The sequence below is a fragment of the Alternaria rosae genome (assembly GCF_020736505.1).
Source record: "Alternaria rosae strain MPI-PUGE-AT-0040 chromosome Unknown BKA58scaffold_1, whole genome shotgun sequence".
In the NCBI taxonomy this organism is placed as follows: Eukaryota; Fungi; Ascomycota; class Dothideomycetes; order Pleosporales; family Pleosporaceae; genus Alternaria; species Alternaria rosae.
Window position 1 is genome coordinate 2,832,870 of NW_025763570.1, and position 14,647 is coordinate 2,847,516.

The window sequence follows — 14,647 nt, forward strand, 5'->3', positions numbered from 1 at the left end:
CGTTGGGAGCAGGCCTGTGGTCAGCGCACGCTCTCCCAGTCCATCTCAAGGCCTCATCTCGACTGAATACACCTGCATTATCGCATCTTCACACTGTACATCAGAATTCGTATCATGAGCAAAGAAGGCACACCGAGATAATTTTGGAGGCTTGCACATGGCACGTGATTCGTTTCGATGACGTATCTGGGTAGCTTCCTGGGCTGCTCGGCTTACAATCTGGCTCCGCACCCCAACACGCAATACCATCGGCGACAACACCGATATTCTCATCCCAGAGCAGAAGTATCGCAGATCATCTCCGTGGTAGGGAATATGTAACGCGAGGATGTGGGCTTCTACCCCGCACATCTTGGGTAAAGCCGCAATTGGTATATCCGGGGGTGCTGTTCCGCTATAGGATTACGAAGTATGATGGATGCCCTTAACTATATAATCATTAATCAAAGCTACACGAAAGGCGCAAGACCCTTCACCCACAATAGACTATCTGAAGTTGCTCGGCTATCATATGCGAAGATATCACCATGGACAAGCCTATAGAATCCGAGAAGCAGGAACACCTCGAAAATGTTGACATCGACGCGGTCAAACACCATGATGAGACACTACAAGAGCATGGGGAGATAGACATCTACGACGAGAAGTACAACAAGAAGCTCAACCGACAGCTCGACCTACGCGTTCTACCACTATGTTGCTGGGTATATCTTTTGAATTTCCTGGACAGAGGTACGATCCTCATCATGCCGTCATAGTATTGGAAACCAATTGCTAATGTTGACAACAGGAAACATCGGCAATGCTCGCGTGCTCAACACAGAGACAGGTGACGACATGCTCAGCAATACAGGCCTTACACCTCACGGCTACGCTCTCACCGTCACTCTCTTCTCCGTCGCGTATGCCGTGTTTGAAGTACCAAGCAACTTCGTCATGAAGCACTACATCCGACCTTCTAGATGGCTTGGTATCCTTCTCTTCGCATGGGGAGCCTTAACGATTGGGTTTGCGGGTGTACAGAACAGTGCCACGATCATCGCTTTGAGGTTCTTGATCGGAGTTTTTGAAGCCGGCTTCTTTCCTGGTGTGTTACAATGAGACATGAGGGTTGATGGATTTGTGCTGATTACGTGTCGTAGGAATTGTCTACTTTATCACGATCTGGTACCGCTACAACGAGCGGGCTGTTCGCATCGCTCTCGTCATCGCGTTTTGCAACCTCGCTGGTGCCTTTGGAGGTGCCATCGCATTCGGAGTCGGTCACATCAATGGAGCGGCAGGTCTTGAAGGGTTCCGCTGGCTCTTCATCATCGAAGGCATCATCACACTACTATCAGCTTTCCTTCTATGGTTCTTCCTCCCCGACTACCCAGCTCGAGCGAAGTGGCTCAGCAACGCCGAGAAGAAATTCGCAGTTGACCGTCTGGCCGATCGAGGCGGAGGGTACGTAATTACCCATCTACGAACTACATGTGAGTCAAACACTGACTTCGTACACTCATCTTTAGGTATAATCAGGACCATGCTAGCAGGAAAGAAATTCTGGACACCTGCTTTAGTCCACGCATGCTGCTACACTACATTGCGTACGTAGCCGACGTCGTTCCTCAGGGATCATTCACTTTCTTCACACCCACTATCGTCACCGGACTAGGCTACGAATCCATTCATGCTCAACTTCTGACCGTTCCACCGTGGGTCGTAGGCTTCTTTGTAGCCATTACGATCTCGTACTCTGCGGACCACTTCAACGCTCGTGGGTGGCACATCACCATCGCATCACTTATAGGAGGCACTGGCTGGCTGACCGCCGGTCTTCTTCCCGCCGACGCCTATGTTCAGCGTTACGGCTGTCTATGTATGGCCGCTGCAGGTGCATTCCCTGCTGCACCTTCCATGACGAATTGGGTAACTTGCAACTCGCCGAGCTTCCTTACCTTACCACTCGCAATCGCACTGCACAACAGCTGTGCAGGTCTTGGCCAAATTATTGCGCAATGGATTTGGATGAACGATGAGCGAAGTCAAGGCTTCCCGACAGGCAATTTTGTGTGTGCGGCATGTAGTTTCCTGGTGGCGGCAATCGCTACGACACTTAGGCTGTGGTATGGGAGGATGAACAAGGTTGAGAGGTCAGACAGTAGGGGTGTTCAGAGGGTTTGGGCATTGTAACAATATTGATTGGGTGGCATAACCCCCTGATACAAAGATCGCGCAACGATGTTAAGAACAAATGACAGTCTACGTCCCTATCACTGTCTTACTAACCATCTTTCCAAGGCTTTCGTCATGATGTCATGCGTCCGACTCGTCAGATGCCCTGAATTGTACCAAAAGTACGTATCCAATTCCGTGCATCCATATCGGCTTGGATCTGTGAGAATATCTGGCTGATTATATCCCGGGCAGTAGTCGGTGATGTTCTTCAATCCGTAGTCCTGGTAATGATCCAAAACATGGTTCAAAACACTGTTGACATCAAACTGAAGCACCTTCACGTCCTTGTGATTGGACTGAAAGGCGTTGGTGTGTTTAGCGAGAATCTTGTTGAAAGAACTGACGAGCGAGGCGTTGACATTGGGCGTGCCCGGTCCACGATCCAGAGGCGGTAGATTCATGAAGAGGAAGTCCTTGTAGCCAAGCTCATAGATCTTCTCCACGCTCTCGAAAACTCGGTCCTGAATCTTCTCGTAGAGTGGTGCAAAGGACGCGTTCTTGCCTTGGGTTGATACAAGGTCGTTAATGTCGTTGATGCCGATCCATATCGCTACGAGCGCTTTCTTCTGGTTGAGGTGAATTGATTCGAGAGCTGGATTGCCGTAGGAGACAAATTGTTCGATCTGCCGTTCGAGCGAGACAGTATGGTTGTGATGTAGGGGTGTAAATCCAACTTCCTCGATAGTGTTCGCGCCAGCATATGCAAAGTCCCAGAGCTGGACATCGCACTCTCTTGGATCATGCAAACCATTCTTAACACCGCATCCAGTCAGAAGCTCTACCCAATTGGGGCCTCCTTCTGCCGTTCCTGTAAGGTTCTGTACGATGCGATTCGAGAAGAGCTGTGCTGGTGAGAAAGAGAAGTTGAATTCGTCGCCAATGAAGGTGTAGTTTTCGTGGCCGAGAGTACCCTGCACATATGTGTAGCTATCCCCAAAAGCTATCAGGGACTCTGTAGAATGCCATTTGAAAGAGCGTTGCTTCTGCTTCGGATGAGTGGGGGCAGCAATTGCATGCACAGAAAGTGTCAAGAAGACGCTTGAACTCGCGATGAGCTTCATATCGGCAAAGTGGAGAATGTTCCTGAAGGCGTGATGATCGTAATCACGATTCACAATAGGCTTGGCTACTGTTTATATCGTTGAAGTCAGTGTCCATGGATCTTCGGTAACATGGATTTGACGGAAGAATTCCCCCCGAAGGATGGCGTAGCGGGAAATTTGGAGCTGGGCCCTTTTTGGGGTAAATGCACGATGATGCGGGGTATCCCGGCTATCACGAACCTCGTTCAGGTGTAGCAGCAAGTAGGGACCACAGAACAGCTTTCGAGTCTGCAGGCCCGTCCATTGGAGCTAAACAACCGTGAAAATGCCGAATGCCTTCGCACTCGTACCACCATCGATCTGGACGATGGAGCGCTGGGTGGGCTTTCTCAAAGCCCATGTCTTGCAGAGTCCATATTGGGTGGACTCTGTTTTCTTTTTGCCCACAAGCAAGCAGGTCAGTGACGAAAGGCTGCAATGATACAACATGAGCTAAAGGTACACCCATTCGCAACGGCAAGTCCTGCCACCACCCGTACAGCTTGTCTCGAGGGTCTTCGCAGCCCATGCCAGAGAACTGACGTAGCAGGTTGGACAGCGAATGCGAATACCCAGGTCGAGCAGACTCCGAATGAGCGAAATGATTGGAAAGCAGGTACGCTATTGGCGAAAGGGTGGGATGTTCGAGAAATTCAGCTAACAGTGCGGCCTTGAAGAGAACATCTCAGTCGATTCAGACATGACCGCACATGGTATGTGCTTTCTTAGGGAGCATTACTTCCTGTACGATCCACAGACGCATGAAGTAGCGGTTTCTCAAGATAGCCTCAGTATTCTCGACGGTTTTATTGTTGGAGTACCTTCGCGCCGCTCTTGACGAAGACAGATCTAATCAGGCGATGACTTAGATGCATTCGGAGTACATTCGAGCCATCAGGCAAACTTGATGGTTGCTTTCTGACGTATCCTGCTGATTTATACAGATCTAAGTGATGAGGTCAGTCGATGTATATGCTGAGGAGTGCACGTATGGCATACCTGATCGATCCAGAGATAACAGGTATTAGTATCGTCTGAGCGAAATACGGAAAGAAAATCGAACAGATTCATCCTAACGATGAATGACTTGTTGTCGATGAGGATATACTGTGTCGCTGATGAATCACCCCAAGTATACGATAGAGCAATGAACTCGGGTGCAGCGTCGATATCAAATGTCTCAAGTTCACAGTGGATGATGCCACGATTGGGTAGTGTATCTGTCGCAGGTGGAGATCGCAACAATTTCGCTAGATTTATCTGCTGCTTTGTTGCCTCTAGTTCTCTGTAGTTGTAAAGATCGGAGGTTCGCGGCATTCTCGTTGCGTTACCGACTACGTTGTCGGAATCATCCGCCTCAGGAAACTAAAAGGCTGATTAGTGTGACCGGGCATGAATACGAACTCAAGTTGGAGCTCAGATCGTATCCGGCGCCTCATAGAAGGGAACGCAGCAAAGAGCAAAGCAGCTGAGTGAAGTCGTGTATGAGAATAGAAGCGAGGGAAGAAGCTCGGGAGGATTGTGGCGCTCAGCACAGCCCCCCACCTCAGGCGCAGAATTGTTAGTTACGACCCTTTTCTCTACCTCAACCATTTCAGGGGAGGTGCGTATGCAAATTCGCTACCTTACGATTGCCTTGGCAATGAAGCTCGTTATCTAAAGTGGTATCAATGCTACACGATACAATGGTAGTACAGAAGAAGCAGCAAAATCTTACTCTTCAAAGAAGTCACCCCAGCTAAACCCACCACCATCACCACCGTCTCCAGCATCGCCACCACTCTGCCCACCCTGTCCACCCTGTCCACCCCAAAAGTCCTGATCCTGACCCCGAGATCCTACCCCCGGATCCTCGCCCCAAACATCCTCGCCCATTTGGCCTGTGCCCGGCTGTTGATCGGGGCTGGGTTGATACGGATCGGTCGCTTGTGGGGAAGCATCATCTTCTTGCTGTCTGGCTTCTCGTCCTCTTTGCATAGCTTCGTAGCCCGCCATTGTCGCGGCTCCTGTCGCAGCACCCTCTCCAGCCCCCAGGCCGCGCGCTGCAGTGCCGACCTCACCTGCAATGCCGCTTTCACTAGCAGCACCGACGGCTGCAGCGCCAGCAGCACCCGCTTCACCAGCTGCAGCGCCACCCGCAGCTTCACCACTGCCACCGACCCATGGCATCCACATCGGCCACATGCCACCAGATCCACTATGTCGACTGAAATAGTCAAAGTCGATGCTGACAGCCGTAGCCAGCATTACGGCTCGTTGATCAAGGGTCATGCCAGGGTAGTCTTCTAGTAAAGGTCGACTCTGCTCACCAGTCTTGGAGACTAAGCTTGATGGCTCACTTGCCAGTCCAGCGGCGTCCATTCGCAGCGCATAAACACCCGTATCAGTAAACAATTCGCGCGCGAAACCTCCAAAATTGCGGTTAACGGAGCCCGCTAGCCGCCCGTCTTCAGACATCAAGCTGAAGTCCCAGGACAAAAAGGGCTCGTCAACCCTGGCAAACTGGAGCATGCCCACTTCTCGGGTATCGCCTTCTGCTACTGCCACGGCTTTCGAGTCCGAGATTGGCAGGTCGCCAGAGGACAGTTGCGGCGCATCTGGTCCGGCGGCGGCGTCCTCGAGATTTCTTGCGAGGTACAGATTGTACTTCCTTCGTAATGGTGCCCACTCTTGTTCCGAAGCTCCGATAATCCTCATATCTTGGAGTGCCAAAGTTGAGACATTTGCGCTCGTTTGGTTGGCCATGCTTCTGACACTCGTGCCTTGCAGACTTGCCGAGCTGGTATAGGTGCTCTCATCGGGCCCCACCGCATCATACACACGTATTCTCGAGTTGATCCAGCTGAAAGGTCTATGAAACCTTAGTATTTCCTTTTCGTCCCGGTCAAAGACGTGAGTCGTGAAGCTGCGGTGCGTCTTGAACATCTGTCTCGCCATGGCGTTCCCTAAACCATGCTCTTGCTCTGCCAGATATCCAATGTGGTTACCGTGCGGGTCCATGATAACGTAGCGGTTCGCTTGCTCGAAGCCCATGAGCACATTCATCATTTCCAGCTGTCGTTGTACTATAAGAGAGGAGTTGTCCAGAAGACGCATGGCGGGGTGTGTCTGCTTCAGGACGGCGTTTGGATCTTCGGGCATGTATACGGGCGTTACGAGGTTGTTCTCGGAGTCGGGCGTGGTGGAGAGGGCGTTGGATACGGCGTCGACTTTCGATGTCTCTTTGGGGGCTCCATCATGCGTGTTTGATGAGGAATCGTTGCTAAGTGATCTCGTAGAATATGCTGAGGTCGTTGGCGGCGTCGAGTAGCGCGTTAAACGACTGCGAAAGGCTAGCCGTGGTGTGCTTTTCATGATGATTGATCGAGCACTCTGGCGTGGCAGTCGTAAAGACCATCTTGCCGCTGGCAGCATCTTGAATGCTGTTCCGTATATATCTAGAGCTGCGGTATGTTTATAGTAAGTCTCTGATCAGGCAGGTAGTATTCGTGTAAGAGGACAGATGCCTAATCGCTTTCGCGTGGCGTCACGAAGACGTTCTTTACTTTCTCGGAAGTAGCTGCTCTTATTACGTCACAACAGGTGTTTCAGGGCAAGCACAAGCCCAAGCGCAGATCGCGGGTATCGTGAAGCATACACTGTGTGCGACTGTCAATGACCGCTATGCGCACTCAAAAGCCAGTGCTATGGTGGCCGTTGTGTGTGAGGGACTGGACTGCTGTGCGGTCGGCCAAGACGGCCAATCAAATCCAGTCTTGGCAAACAGTCATCACCAAACTTTTTGCGCTTTCCTCTTACCTCCAGCACCACCTCCACCATGAAGCTCGCAACGCTCGTCGACGACGCCGTCACCTGAAGTCACAAAGGCTGGGTAAGTACCGTCCATTCCCCTTCACACGTTTCATTGGGCTCAAGGCGGCACATGGTCAAAACTTCTATCAGCGTCTCGAGCGTAGAAGTCATGATCGTGTTCCGCCTGCGCGCCCTTACACTCCTTCTTATGATGACAACTTTTCACTTATACGATTGCCGGCGCATGCATTCACTTGACTGCGCTTGGTTCTCGATGCTGTTTCCGTTACAATAGACTACAACGGTATCTGATCCACATCACTTGCTACACTTCACTTTGCCTCTATACGCGCACAGTACTAACGCGAGTACAGTTTCGTCGAACACCGAGCTGGATTGTCAGGCATGTCTACAACTCAGCAGCCTGAGTATGCTGTTGCTGCAAGCGAGGAGCGCCCAGAGGGTCTACCTCAGCCGAACCAAGAACCAGCCAACGGTGCTTCGAGGAAACCCCGCCCAAAACGACCGAACTACAATGAAATACATGCGAAGCCTCTGCCACTAGACGTATATGCGTTGCCTGCCTTCATTCCGCACAACCCCATTTCCATCGTGCGACTAGTCATCAGCCTGATCTCGCAGTCGCTGTGGTCGCCCAAGTCACACATCGTCATTCACAGAGCATACTACTCTGCAGAGACCCAGTCAATCCACGTCACCGATCCTGCCTCCATCCGAGCTCTTTGGGAACAAGGCTTCTGGGGCAAAGGGTCTCTCAGCCGAAGTGAACCACAATGGTTAGTCGCTGAAAAGCGAAGGCGAGGTGCCCAGGCCTCCAAGACAAGCACCGAGGTCACACAATCAAGGCGGGAAGAGCGCCGGCAATTCAAGTTAGAGAGAGCCAAGGCGCAGCGCGAAGCTATTGAGCAACAGCTACGGCAAGAAGGCAAGATCGTATCCGACGCCAACATAAACAAGCTCGTAGGTAGCGACACCAAGGATATCACCAAGCCAGAAGGTGCAGCAGCAACTCCCGCAATCAATGAAAATACAGATGGCCCTGCCGCACCGGCAGACGCTGAAGCTGATCTAGAGGTTGACATTATAGATCTTGAGCATCTTCAACTCACACCCGAGGAAGCTTTCTTCCTAACATACGTCCTCGGTGCTTTGCAAGTCGTCAACGTGGACACTCAGGCGTCCATGGAAGTTTCACAACATTATCCAGCATGGTACCTTTTGCGTGTATACTGCGCGCATGCGTCAAGTTCCAGCGAACCCGATGATCTCGGAAGAGCGTTGACGCATCTTCGTACTGCGTATAGTATGAGCAATGGCGCTACTCGAGTGGATCCTGCTATGACTTGCATCCCGCCTATTGCACCCGACAATCCTTTTCTGATGAAATATGTTGTCTTCCACCATTTCCGCTCCTTGGGCTGGGTCGTGCGGCCTGGTGTCAAATTTGCTGTCGACTATCTGCTCTACATTCGCGGACCTGCATTCACACACGCCGAGTTTGCGATCATGATCATTCCCTCCTACTCAGCCCCGTACTGGACCGAGCAAACGGACCGTCAAACCCAAGCCAGAGCAGCGGAAAAGGAGCGCAGGGATTGGTGGTGGTTCCATCGGGTGAACCGAGTGCAAACTCAGGTCATGAAGACATTGATGCTCGTCTACGTTGAAGTGCCAGCGCCATGGGATGCGGATTATATGAGCTTGGATGGGTTCAAGCTTGACATTGGTAGCGTTTTGAAGAAGTACACAGTCCGAGAGTTTGTCTTCAAGAGGTGGAGTCCAAGCCGAAACAGGGATTGACGTGCGGAATACGAGGTCCAAAGCCGAGAAGGACAAAGCTGTACGAGTTACGAAAGTCGATGAATACACATACATATACACGCCCAGGCCTGCTTTTGCTTACGCTCTGCTTGATACTTACAACATAGACTCAATCATCCCAGTAACTCACATTGGGTGCATATCATATGCGAAGCACGGTGAACACCCGAGCCTTTACTCAGGTCAAGACTTCGTGTCACTTGCAATAGCTCGGGTTGGCTGCACATTTCCGCCCCGCCTCAGGAAAATGTATACGTTCGACTAGTGCTAGCTGGACAGGAGAACAGGAGATTGGCCACTCGAATTTACGGACATTTCACTCTCGACACTCTATCAAAAGCTGAAATCAGCACGGCCATGACAGTCGGGCTCGATCTTCCCAGGGCACTCTAGTGCACATAACCAAGATCTTACCTTCCACTAACTTTTGATTCGATCACCCATATATAACTACCCATTCCCACCCGTCAAGCTCGACGACACACACACACATAGTCTTTCGAAGCTCTCAACGACTCACAGCTCATTCTCCACTCAATACCACATCGACGATCACAACGCCAACTTATCGTCGTGCCGCTGACATCATGACTCCACGAGGTGCAGTCCCTCCCGTACAAGGCCCGAACAGGACCAACTACTTCTTCAGCCTCCTCAATCGCGACGTCCGAAGCCTCATCTACAATTACATGTTGTTTGGTCAAATTCGTACCAAAGACGCGACCCAATGGGTTGGCTTTAAAGGTAGATGTCAACAGGCAAAACAAGAAGCCGAAGAGGAAAGCGTGCGTCATCTGTGGCTGTATGGCCAGAATATCTGCAGAAGATTCATCAAGAGCACGGGGTATAGGCTGAAACTACCGCGTCAGCTGAGAAAGATGGAAGACTTTGTTGGACTGACAGAATTGACGCTGATTACCAACGCACCTGTTCATATACTCGATCTTCATTAAGATTACTGTCCTCGCACTGGTCTCGAGGACTTAGTTTGTATTGAGATCCAGAACATTGCTCTTCATTATATAGGTGAACAGCCACCGAATAGCCCGAAGGATCTGAAAAAAGCTGTGTACTGATGCTATTCTGTCTGGTGGGCATGAGTTGGGAAAATCCCCAGGGGGCGGGTGCTACACCGTGCTCGTTTCATAACAGCGACAAGTCTTTTGCCCCCAAAGCAAATTTGAACCCGAACAAGATATATTGGCGCAGAGCGTTACAAACTGTAGCACCCAAGACTACCTCGTCGCCCCGTTTGCTCCCAGCGTAGCAAATTCCGGCACAGCCTTCTTGACCCCAAACCTCTTACCCAGAATCACAAACTGACCCACCAGAATCATCTGACTCCATTTTGGCCTATCGCCATCGTAAATCGCATCATGCAACAGATCCTTACACTTGTCCCACTCCAGAAACCCAAGAGCCTCGACATTCTCCTTCGTGATCAGTCTCTGAAACAACTGGTGAACAGGGCCATCGGGCTTATACTTGACTGGAGCAGAGAAGGGGTGTTTCTTGCGAGCGTAGAGTTCAGGCGTGATGAATGGTTTCATGGCTTCCTTGAGAATCCACTTCTCGCTGAAACTGCGAGCTTGAGCGTCGTAGTGCAGCTTTACGGAGGGTGGAAGCTTCATTGCGTATTCTGTCAAGCGATGATCGAGAAAGGGCTGACGACCTTCGACACTGTGGGCCATCTCGCAGCGGTCGCCTAGTACGGTAAGTAGGCCATTTGCGAGAGATGACTTTATCCAAATGTATAGTGATGTGTGAAGCGGATGCCACTTGTTGGCCATGAGCTCGCGGACACGACCATCGACCGCATTCACAGCCGTAAGACGCTTGTCGCTTATTCCGAACTCATTAGATACCCAAGGCGCAAAGAGTGGGTCACGAAGAGAAGCGGTTTGCGTAAAGCCAAGGAAAGAAGTGTTGTTTACTTGGGCCCGGATTGCAGCCGATGTTGCAGGCTCCTTTGGACCTGAGGTCTCTGAGCCCTCTAAGCTGTTGAACGTTGAAATGCGCTCATCTTCCGGAAGTCCAGAATTTGGTCTTGATAGATCTGGTTCGCGAACGAAATCCGTAAGCAGCTCCCGATATCCCGCAAAGTGTTCATCTGATCCCTCTCCAGTGAGGACCACCTTGATACCTTCGTCGCTGGTAAGTTTGGAAAGCAAGAATTTGCCAACAGTACCGAGATCAGTTACTGCTGCTTCGTTGTGCCAGACTGCGTTCTCAATGTTGGCGGCAAAGTTCTCCTCGGTCATTTCGCAGTGATGCATCTTGACTCCTAGCCATTCAGCTGTGCGACGTGCGATGGGCTCTTCATCGTGCTCTTCACCGATAAACTTGACGCTAAAGCAGTTGATCCGCTCTGATGCTGGAGCAGTGCCCAGCTTCGCGCCTTCCGTGTCCATCAGATGCTTGACCATTCCCGCTATTGCGCTTGAGTCGATGCCGCCGCTCAAGAATACTCCGATTGGTACATCCGCACGAAGTCGATCACGCACAGCATCAATAAGATGCCTTCGAACACCCTGGATCATCTCATCTTCACTTCTCGTTTCGATCTCCCGCTAAGCTTGTCAGCGATGTTCGTGATGCACATGCCACAGCATATACCTTGTCTTTGAAGTCGACATCCCAATACTTGTCTTGCGAGACAGCGCTGAACGATCTACAGATGAGATAGTGACCAGGTAGTATCTTCGAAACCCCTTGGAAGATGGTTCTCCCATCGCACAGCCAGCCCACGTCTTTGATGCTCTGCACGTCCCACTCAGGTTTCCATCCAAAGGGAAGGAATGCTTTCATTTCGGAAGCGATCTAGCCAGTAACTGTCAGTCCGAAGTTTTCGCGAAGAGCTAAGAGTGGCCATACCAGCAATTTGCCGTCCAAAATTGTGTAGTACATGGGCTTGATGGCATACCGATCGCATGCGGCAATGAAGACCTGAGCTTTGGAGTCATATAGACAGAGTGAGAACTCTCCACGCAAGTAAGGCAGGAACGATAGTCCATGCTTCTTGTATAGCGCCAGTGCAATCTCAGAGTCTGACTGGCTCTTGAACTTGTAGCCTTCGGCACTAAGGCGATCCCGGATCTCTTCATAGCCGTATAGTTCGCCGTTGACTACAGCATGAATGTTGTCGTCTGCATCGTGGAACGGTTGCTCGCCTTCCGGGTTCAAGTCGACGATCGCTAATCTATTGTGTCCGAGAGCTAGGTGATGAGGATGTTAGTCACGTGCTCTCCTCGTACCTGCAGTCACTTCTTGACGTACCCACGCGACAATCTTCGCTAATCCAATGACCATCTGCATCAGGTCCACGATGCTTGATAGTGTTCAGACTCTCTTCCAGTGTTTTGCTCAACTCATCACATTCCTTCGCTAACTGTCCATGACCCCGCAATGCGACCGCACAAGTGATGCCACACATGGTTGCGCGATCCAAGAGATCCAAAAGGAGGGAGTGTGCAGCGCTTCCCCATATCTTTTGATCCGAAGACCGGCCATACTTCCAAACATGACGTAGGCACGAAACTCGTAGCAGTGATCGTTCAATGAGGTTTGATCGTTCCTGATAAGCCCGCGTCGCTTCTTACTGGTTTAGGTGCTAGTGGATGCCCCTGGATCGCCCCAGATCGCGCGGCTCCAGGCGGCATCTTCGGATTTCCAACAGCACTACTTCAAGTCTTCCACACATCTTCAGTTGTGTTATCGTGCTTGTTTCGCGAAGACTTCTATAGCCAGCGCTCGTCATCCCCGACCGGCAGGCCCCGGATGTAGCGACGGTAGTCCCATCCACGCCATGCACACTTGAGACATTGCTTTTTGTGCTTGATACTCGGGCCCGCCATTCGATCTTCCAGCTCTGAGGGGCGAAATCGACAGAAAGATTCCCTTGACTCCGACCCAAGGAGTCCGTCTGTGCTGGCGACGTGGTATCTCCGCACCCCGGGACAAGCCGCCGTTGTACGCTTCCTGCAGTGACCATCGACCGCCACCAAATCTTCGCTCCGCAAACTCTCCTCAGTCAAATCCCACGAAACAACCAGTTTCTTAATCCAAGCAGGTTGCGGCTGCCAGTATTTTACCAGGGAGCGGTACTTGTTGAGCTTGAGATCGCCTTTCTGGCCGACAGGATCATGCGCATACGTCAACCCGCTCTCCAGAACGAAGAAAAGGCGTCTAAAACACTCGGTGATTGATCCACGTATCCCAAATCCTTCGCTACTCCTTCCTACCGGACCCGAGAATTGTATCGCCAAGTTATCGAGCCACAAGCTGAAAATAGCGTTTAAGGGTCGGAAACTCTCAAAGAACTCTCGGCGCTGGTCAGCGCAACCATGGATTGCCCGTCCAGGAATTACCAGTGTCAAATTCCGAAGCGTGTGGAACTTGGCATGAATCCCAGTAGGTGTTCTTGTTGCAAGAGGTAGCAAGATGCGCACCTCAAGCCCGCTTTGTGGGAGAGCGTCCCCCTTGTAAGCCAGCAACCACGCTTTTGTCGTACGAATCGAGACTCCTTCGCACTCACGCTTTGCCTGTCGACACGACAAAATCAGTCCACGACATTGTTCGTTGTCAACAGGCGGAAAGTGCAGAAGTTCGTATATTGAGATGCGGATCTCAGCAGGAAGTCTGAAGAGAGATGAGGACGACTGGCTAATCTCGTTTGGCGCCATGTTCAGTCGCTCCGCATTCAAAGATGATTTGTAAATTGATAGGGTGCTTCAATTGCTTGAGATACGGCGATTATATACACCGACTCTGGAAGCTGCTGCCTAAACCCCGCACATCTGTTTGGCTTACGCATGATCTTCATAATTCGACCTCTCTCCTCTTTCAGAAAGACGAACAGGAGTGCTCAGCAAGTCTTCAGATCGTTTCAATCTCAGCCGTGGTAACCACCTTGATGGAATAGAGGTGACGCTGCTACTAGGTAGCCGGTGGGTTGATGAAGACTGCTCGATATGGTGCAGTAGTGAGATGGGCTGTCTGTAATCCATTCCTATAGCTATTGTGTACTCAGATCTACTGAAACGTCCTAGCCACTCCGTCGATTATTGATACTACTTCCTAAAAATGATACTATTCAGTTCAAGGTCATCTATCGTGGACCGCTTTCAGAGCTGCTGATCAAACTCCAGACTGCGCTTGCTTCAAATCTAAGTGCAGCAGCAGTAGATGCCTTCACTGCTGACTGACTTCGGCTGAAGGCAATCCTTCTATCTTGTAAGGAAAGGGTCGTTTCCGCGTTGCTATCGGCATTTGGAAGCCCTTTGACTGGACCTTGGAAGCATACGATATGTCAATAACGATGCTCGAGATTTACGGCCACATTGGAAGCTCTTGCAGCAAGTATCTTTCCATCCGTGACCAGGCATGAAGGGGTTATCTTTGTCATTCCACATTGTTCGTCTTCTCTGCGGATGTGAGGGGATGGGTGACCGGTGAACAGACGTGGCAAGCTGTTGTGTAACACGAACTAGGCCGATGAGAAGGACGTGCAGCAGGGCTATATCAAACGCTCATCAAGCCACAACCCCGCCATTGCTCTCTACACCAACTACGGCACACTCTGATCAATTAGCCAGCAAGTTCAGATTCTCAGTATGTCCGCCGGCCGTCGCTAAGCCAATCACAGATTCCAAAACAGCCACAACAACATTCACAATGAAGATCTCCATCATTCCCATCTCGGCGGCAGCCGC

The 14,647-nt window shown here is 51.0% G+C and overlaps 6 protein-coding genes across 6 annotated transcripts; 2 read left to right on the plus strand and 4 right to left on the minus strand.

Annotated features, from left to right (window-relative positions):
* Positions 1-182: 182 nt before the first annotated feature.
* Positions 183-2,175, plus strand: BKA58DRAFT_416352 (MFS transporter; the record flags this gene model as incomplete). Its single annotated transcript, XM_046172586.1, has 4 exons — positions 183-732; positions 791-1,087; positions 1,143-1,446; positions 1,512-2,175. The coding sequence occupies exons 1-4, from the start codon at positions 528-530 to the stop codon at positions 2,173-2,175; spliced, it is 1,470 nt and encodes a 489-aa protein (XP_046031254.1). The 5' UTR covers positions 183-527.
* A 40-nt stretch (positions 2,176-2,215) lies between these two features.
* On the minus strand, positions 2,216-3,511 carry BKA58DRAFT_18613 (uncharacterized protein). The gene has a single exon (XM_046165490.1). The coding sequence runs from the start codon at positions 3,279-3,281 to the stop codon at positions 2,256-2,258; it is 1,026 nt and encodes a 341-aa protein (XP_046031255.1). The 5' UTR covers positions 3,282-3,511; the 3' UTR covers positions 2,216-2,255.
* A 488-nt stretch (positions 3,512-3,999) lies between these two features.
* Positions 4,000-4,817, minus strand: BKA58DRAFT_18572 (heterokaryon incompatibility protein-domain-containing protein). Its single transcript, XM_046165486.1, has 2 exons — positions 4,302-4,817; positions 4,000-4,248 (listed from the first exon to the last, which is right to left on the minus strand). Exons 1-2 carry the CDS (start codon positions 4,617-4,619, stop codon positions 4,168-4,170), a joined length of 399 nt encoding a protein of 132 aa, XP_046031256.1. The 5' UTR covers positions 4,620-4,817; the 3' UTR covers positions 4,000-4,167.
* A 198-nt stretch (positions 4,818-5,015) lies between these two features.
* Positions 5,016-7,188, minus strand: BKA58DRAFT_407605 (scramblase family protein; the record flags this gene model as incomplete). Its single annotated transcript, XM_046172036.1, has 2 exons — positions 5,016-6,706; positions 7,101-7,188. The coding sequence occupies 2 exons, from the start codon at positions 7,186-7,188 to the stop codon at positions 5,016-5,018; spliced, it is 1,779 nt and encodes a 592-aa protein (XP_046031257.1).
* Positions 7,189-7,457: 269 nt separating this feature from the next.
* BKA58DRAFT_18638 (uncharacterized protein) lies at positions 7,458-9,025 on the plus strand. Its single transcript, XM_046165493.1, has one exon. The coding sequence runs from the start codon at positions 7,500-7,502 to the stop codon at positions 8,913-8,915; it is 1,416 nt and encodes a 471-aa protein (XP_046031258.1). The 5' UTR covers positions 7,458-7,499; the 3' UTR covers positions 8,916-9,025.
* A 1,146-nt stretch (positions 9,026-10,171) lies between these two features.
* Positions 10,172-13,618, minus strand: BKA58DRAFT_303785 (asparagine synthase-domain-containing protein; the record flags this gene model as incomplete). The annotated part of the gene is made up of 4 exons (XM_046166993.1): positions 10,172-11,506; positions 11,553-11,756; positions 11,811-12,151; positions 12,925-13,618. 4 exons carry the CDS (start codon positions 13,616-13,618, stop codon positions 10,172-10,174), a joined length of 2,574 nt encoding a protein of 857 aa, XP_046031259.1.
* Between the last annotated feature and the right edge of the window lie 1,029 nt (positions 13,619-14,647).

Bases quoted from the DNA above. Each gene is read 5' to 3' on its own strand.
- BKA58DRAFT_18613 (XM_046165490.1), bottom strand. From the start codon at position 3,281: ATGAAGCTCATCGCGAGTTCAAGCGTCTTCTTGACACTTTCTGTGCAT.
- BKA58DRAFT_18572 (XM_046165486.1), bottom strand. From the start codon at position 4,619: ATGCCGCGAACCTCCGATCTTTACAACTACAGAGAACTAGAGGCAACA. The intron at 4,249-4,301 runs GTATGCCATACG...CTCATCACTTAG, and splicing joins GTTATCTCTGGATCGATCAG to ATCTGTATAAATCAGCAGGA.
- BKA58DRAFT_18638 (XM_046165493.1), top strand. From the start codon at position 7,500: ATGTCTACAACTCAGCAGCCTGAGTATGCTGTTGCTGCAAGCGAGGAG.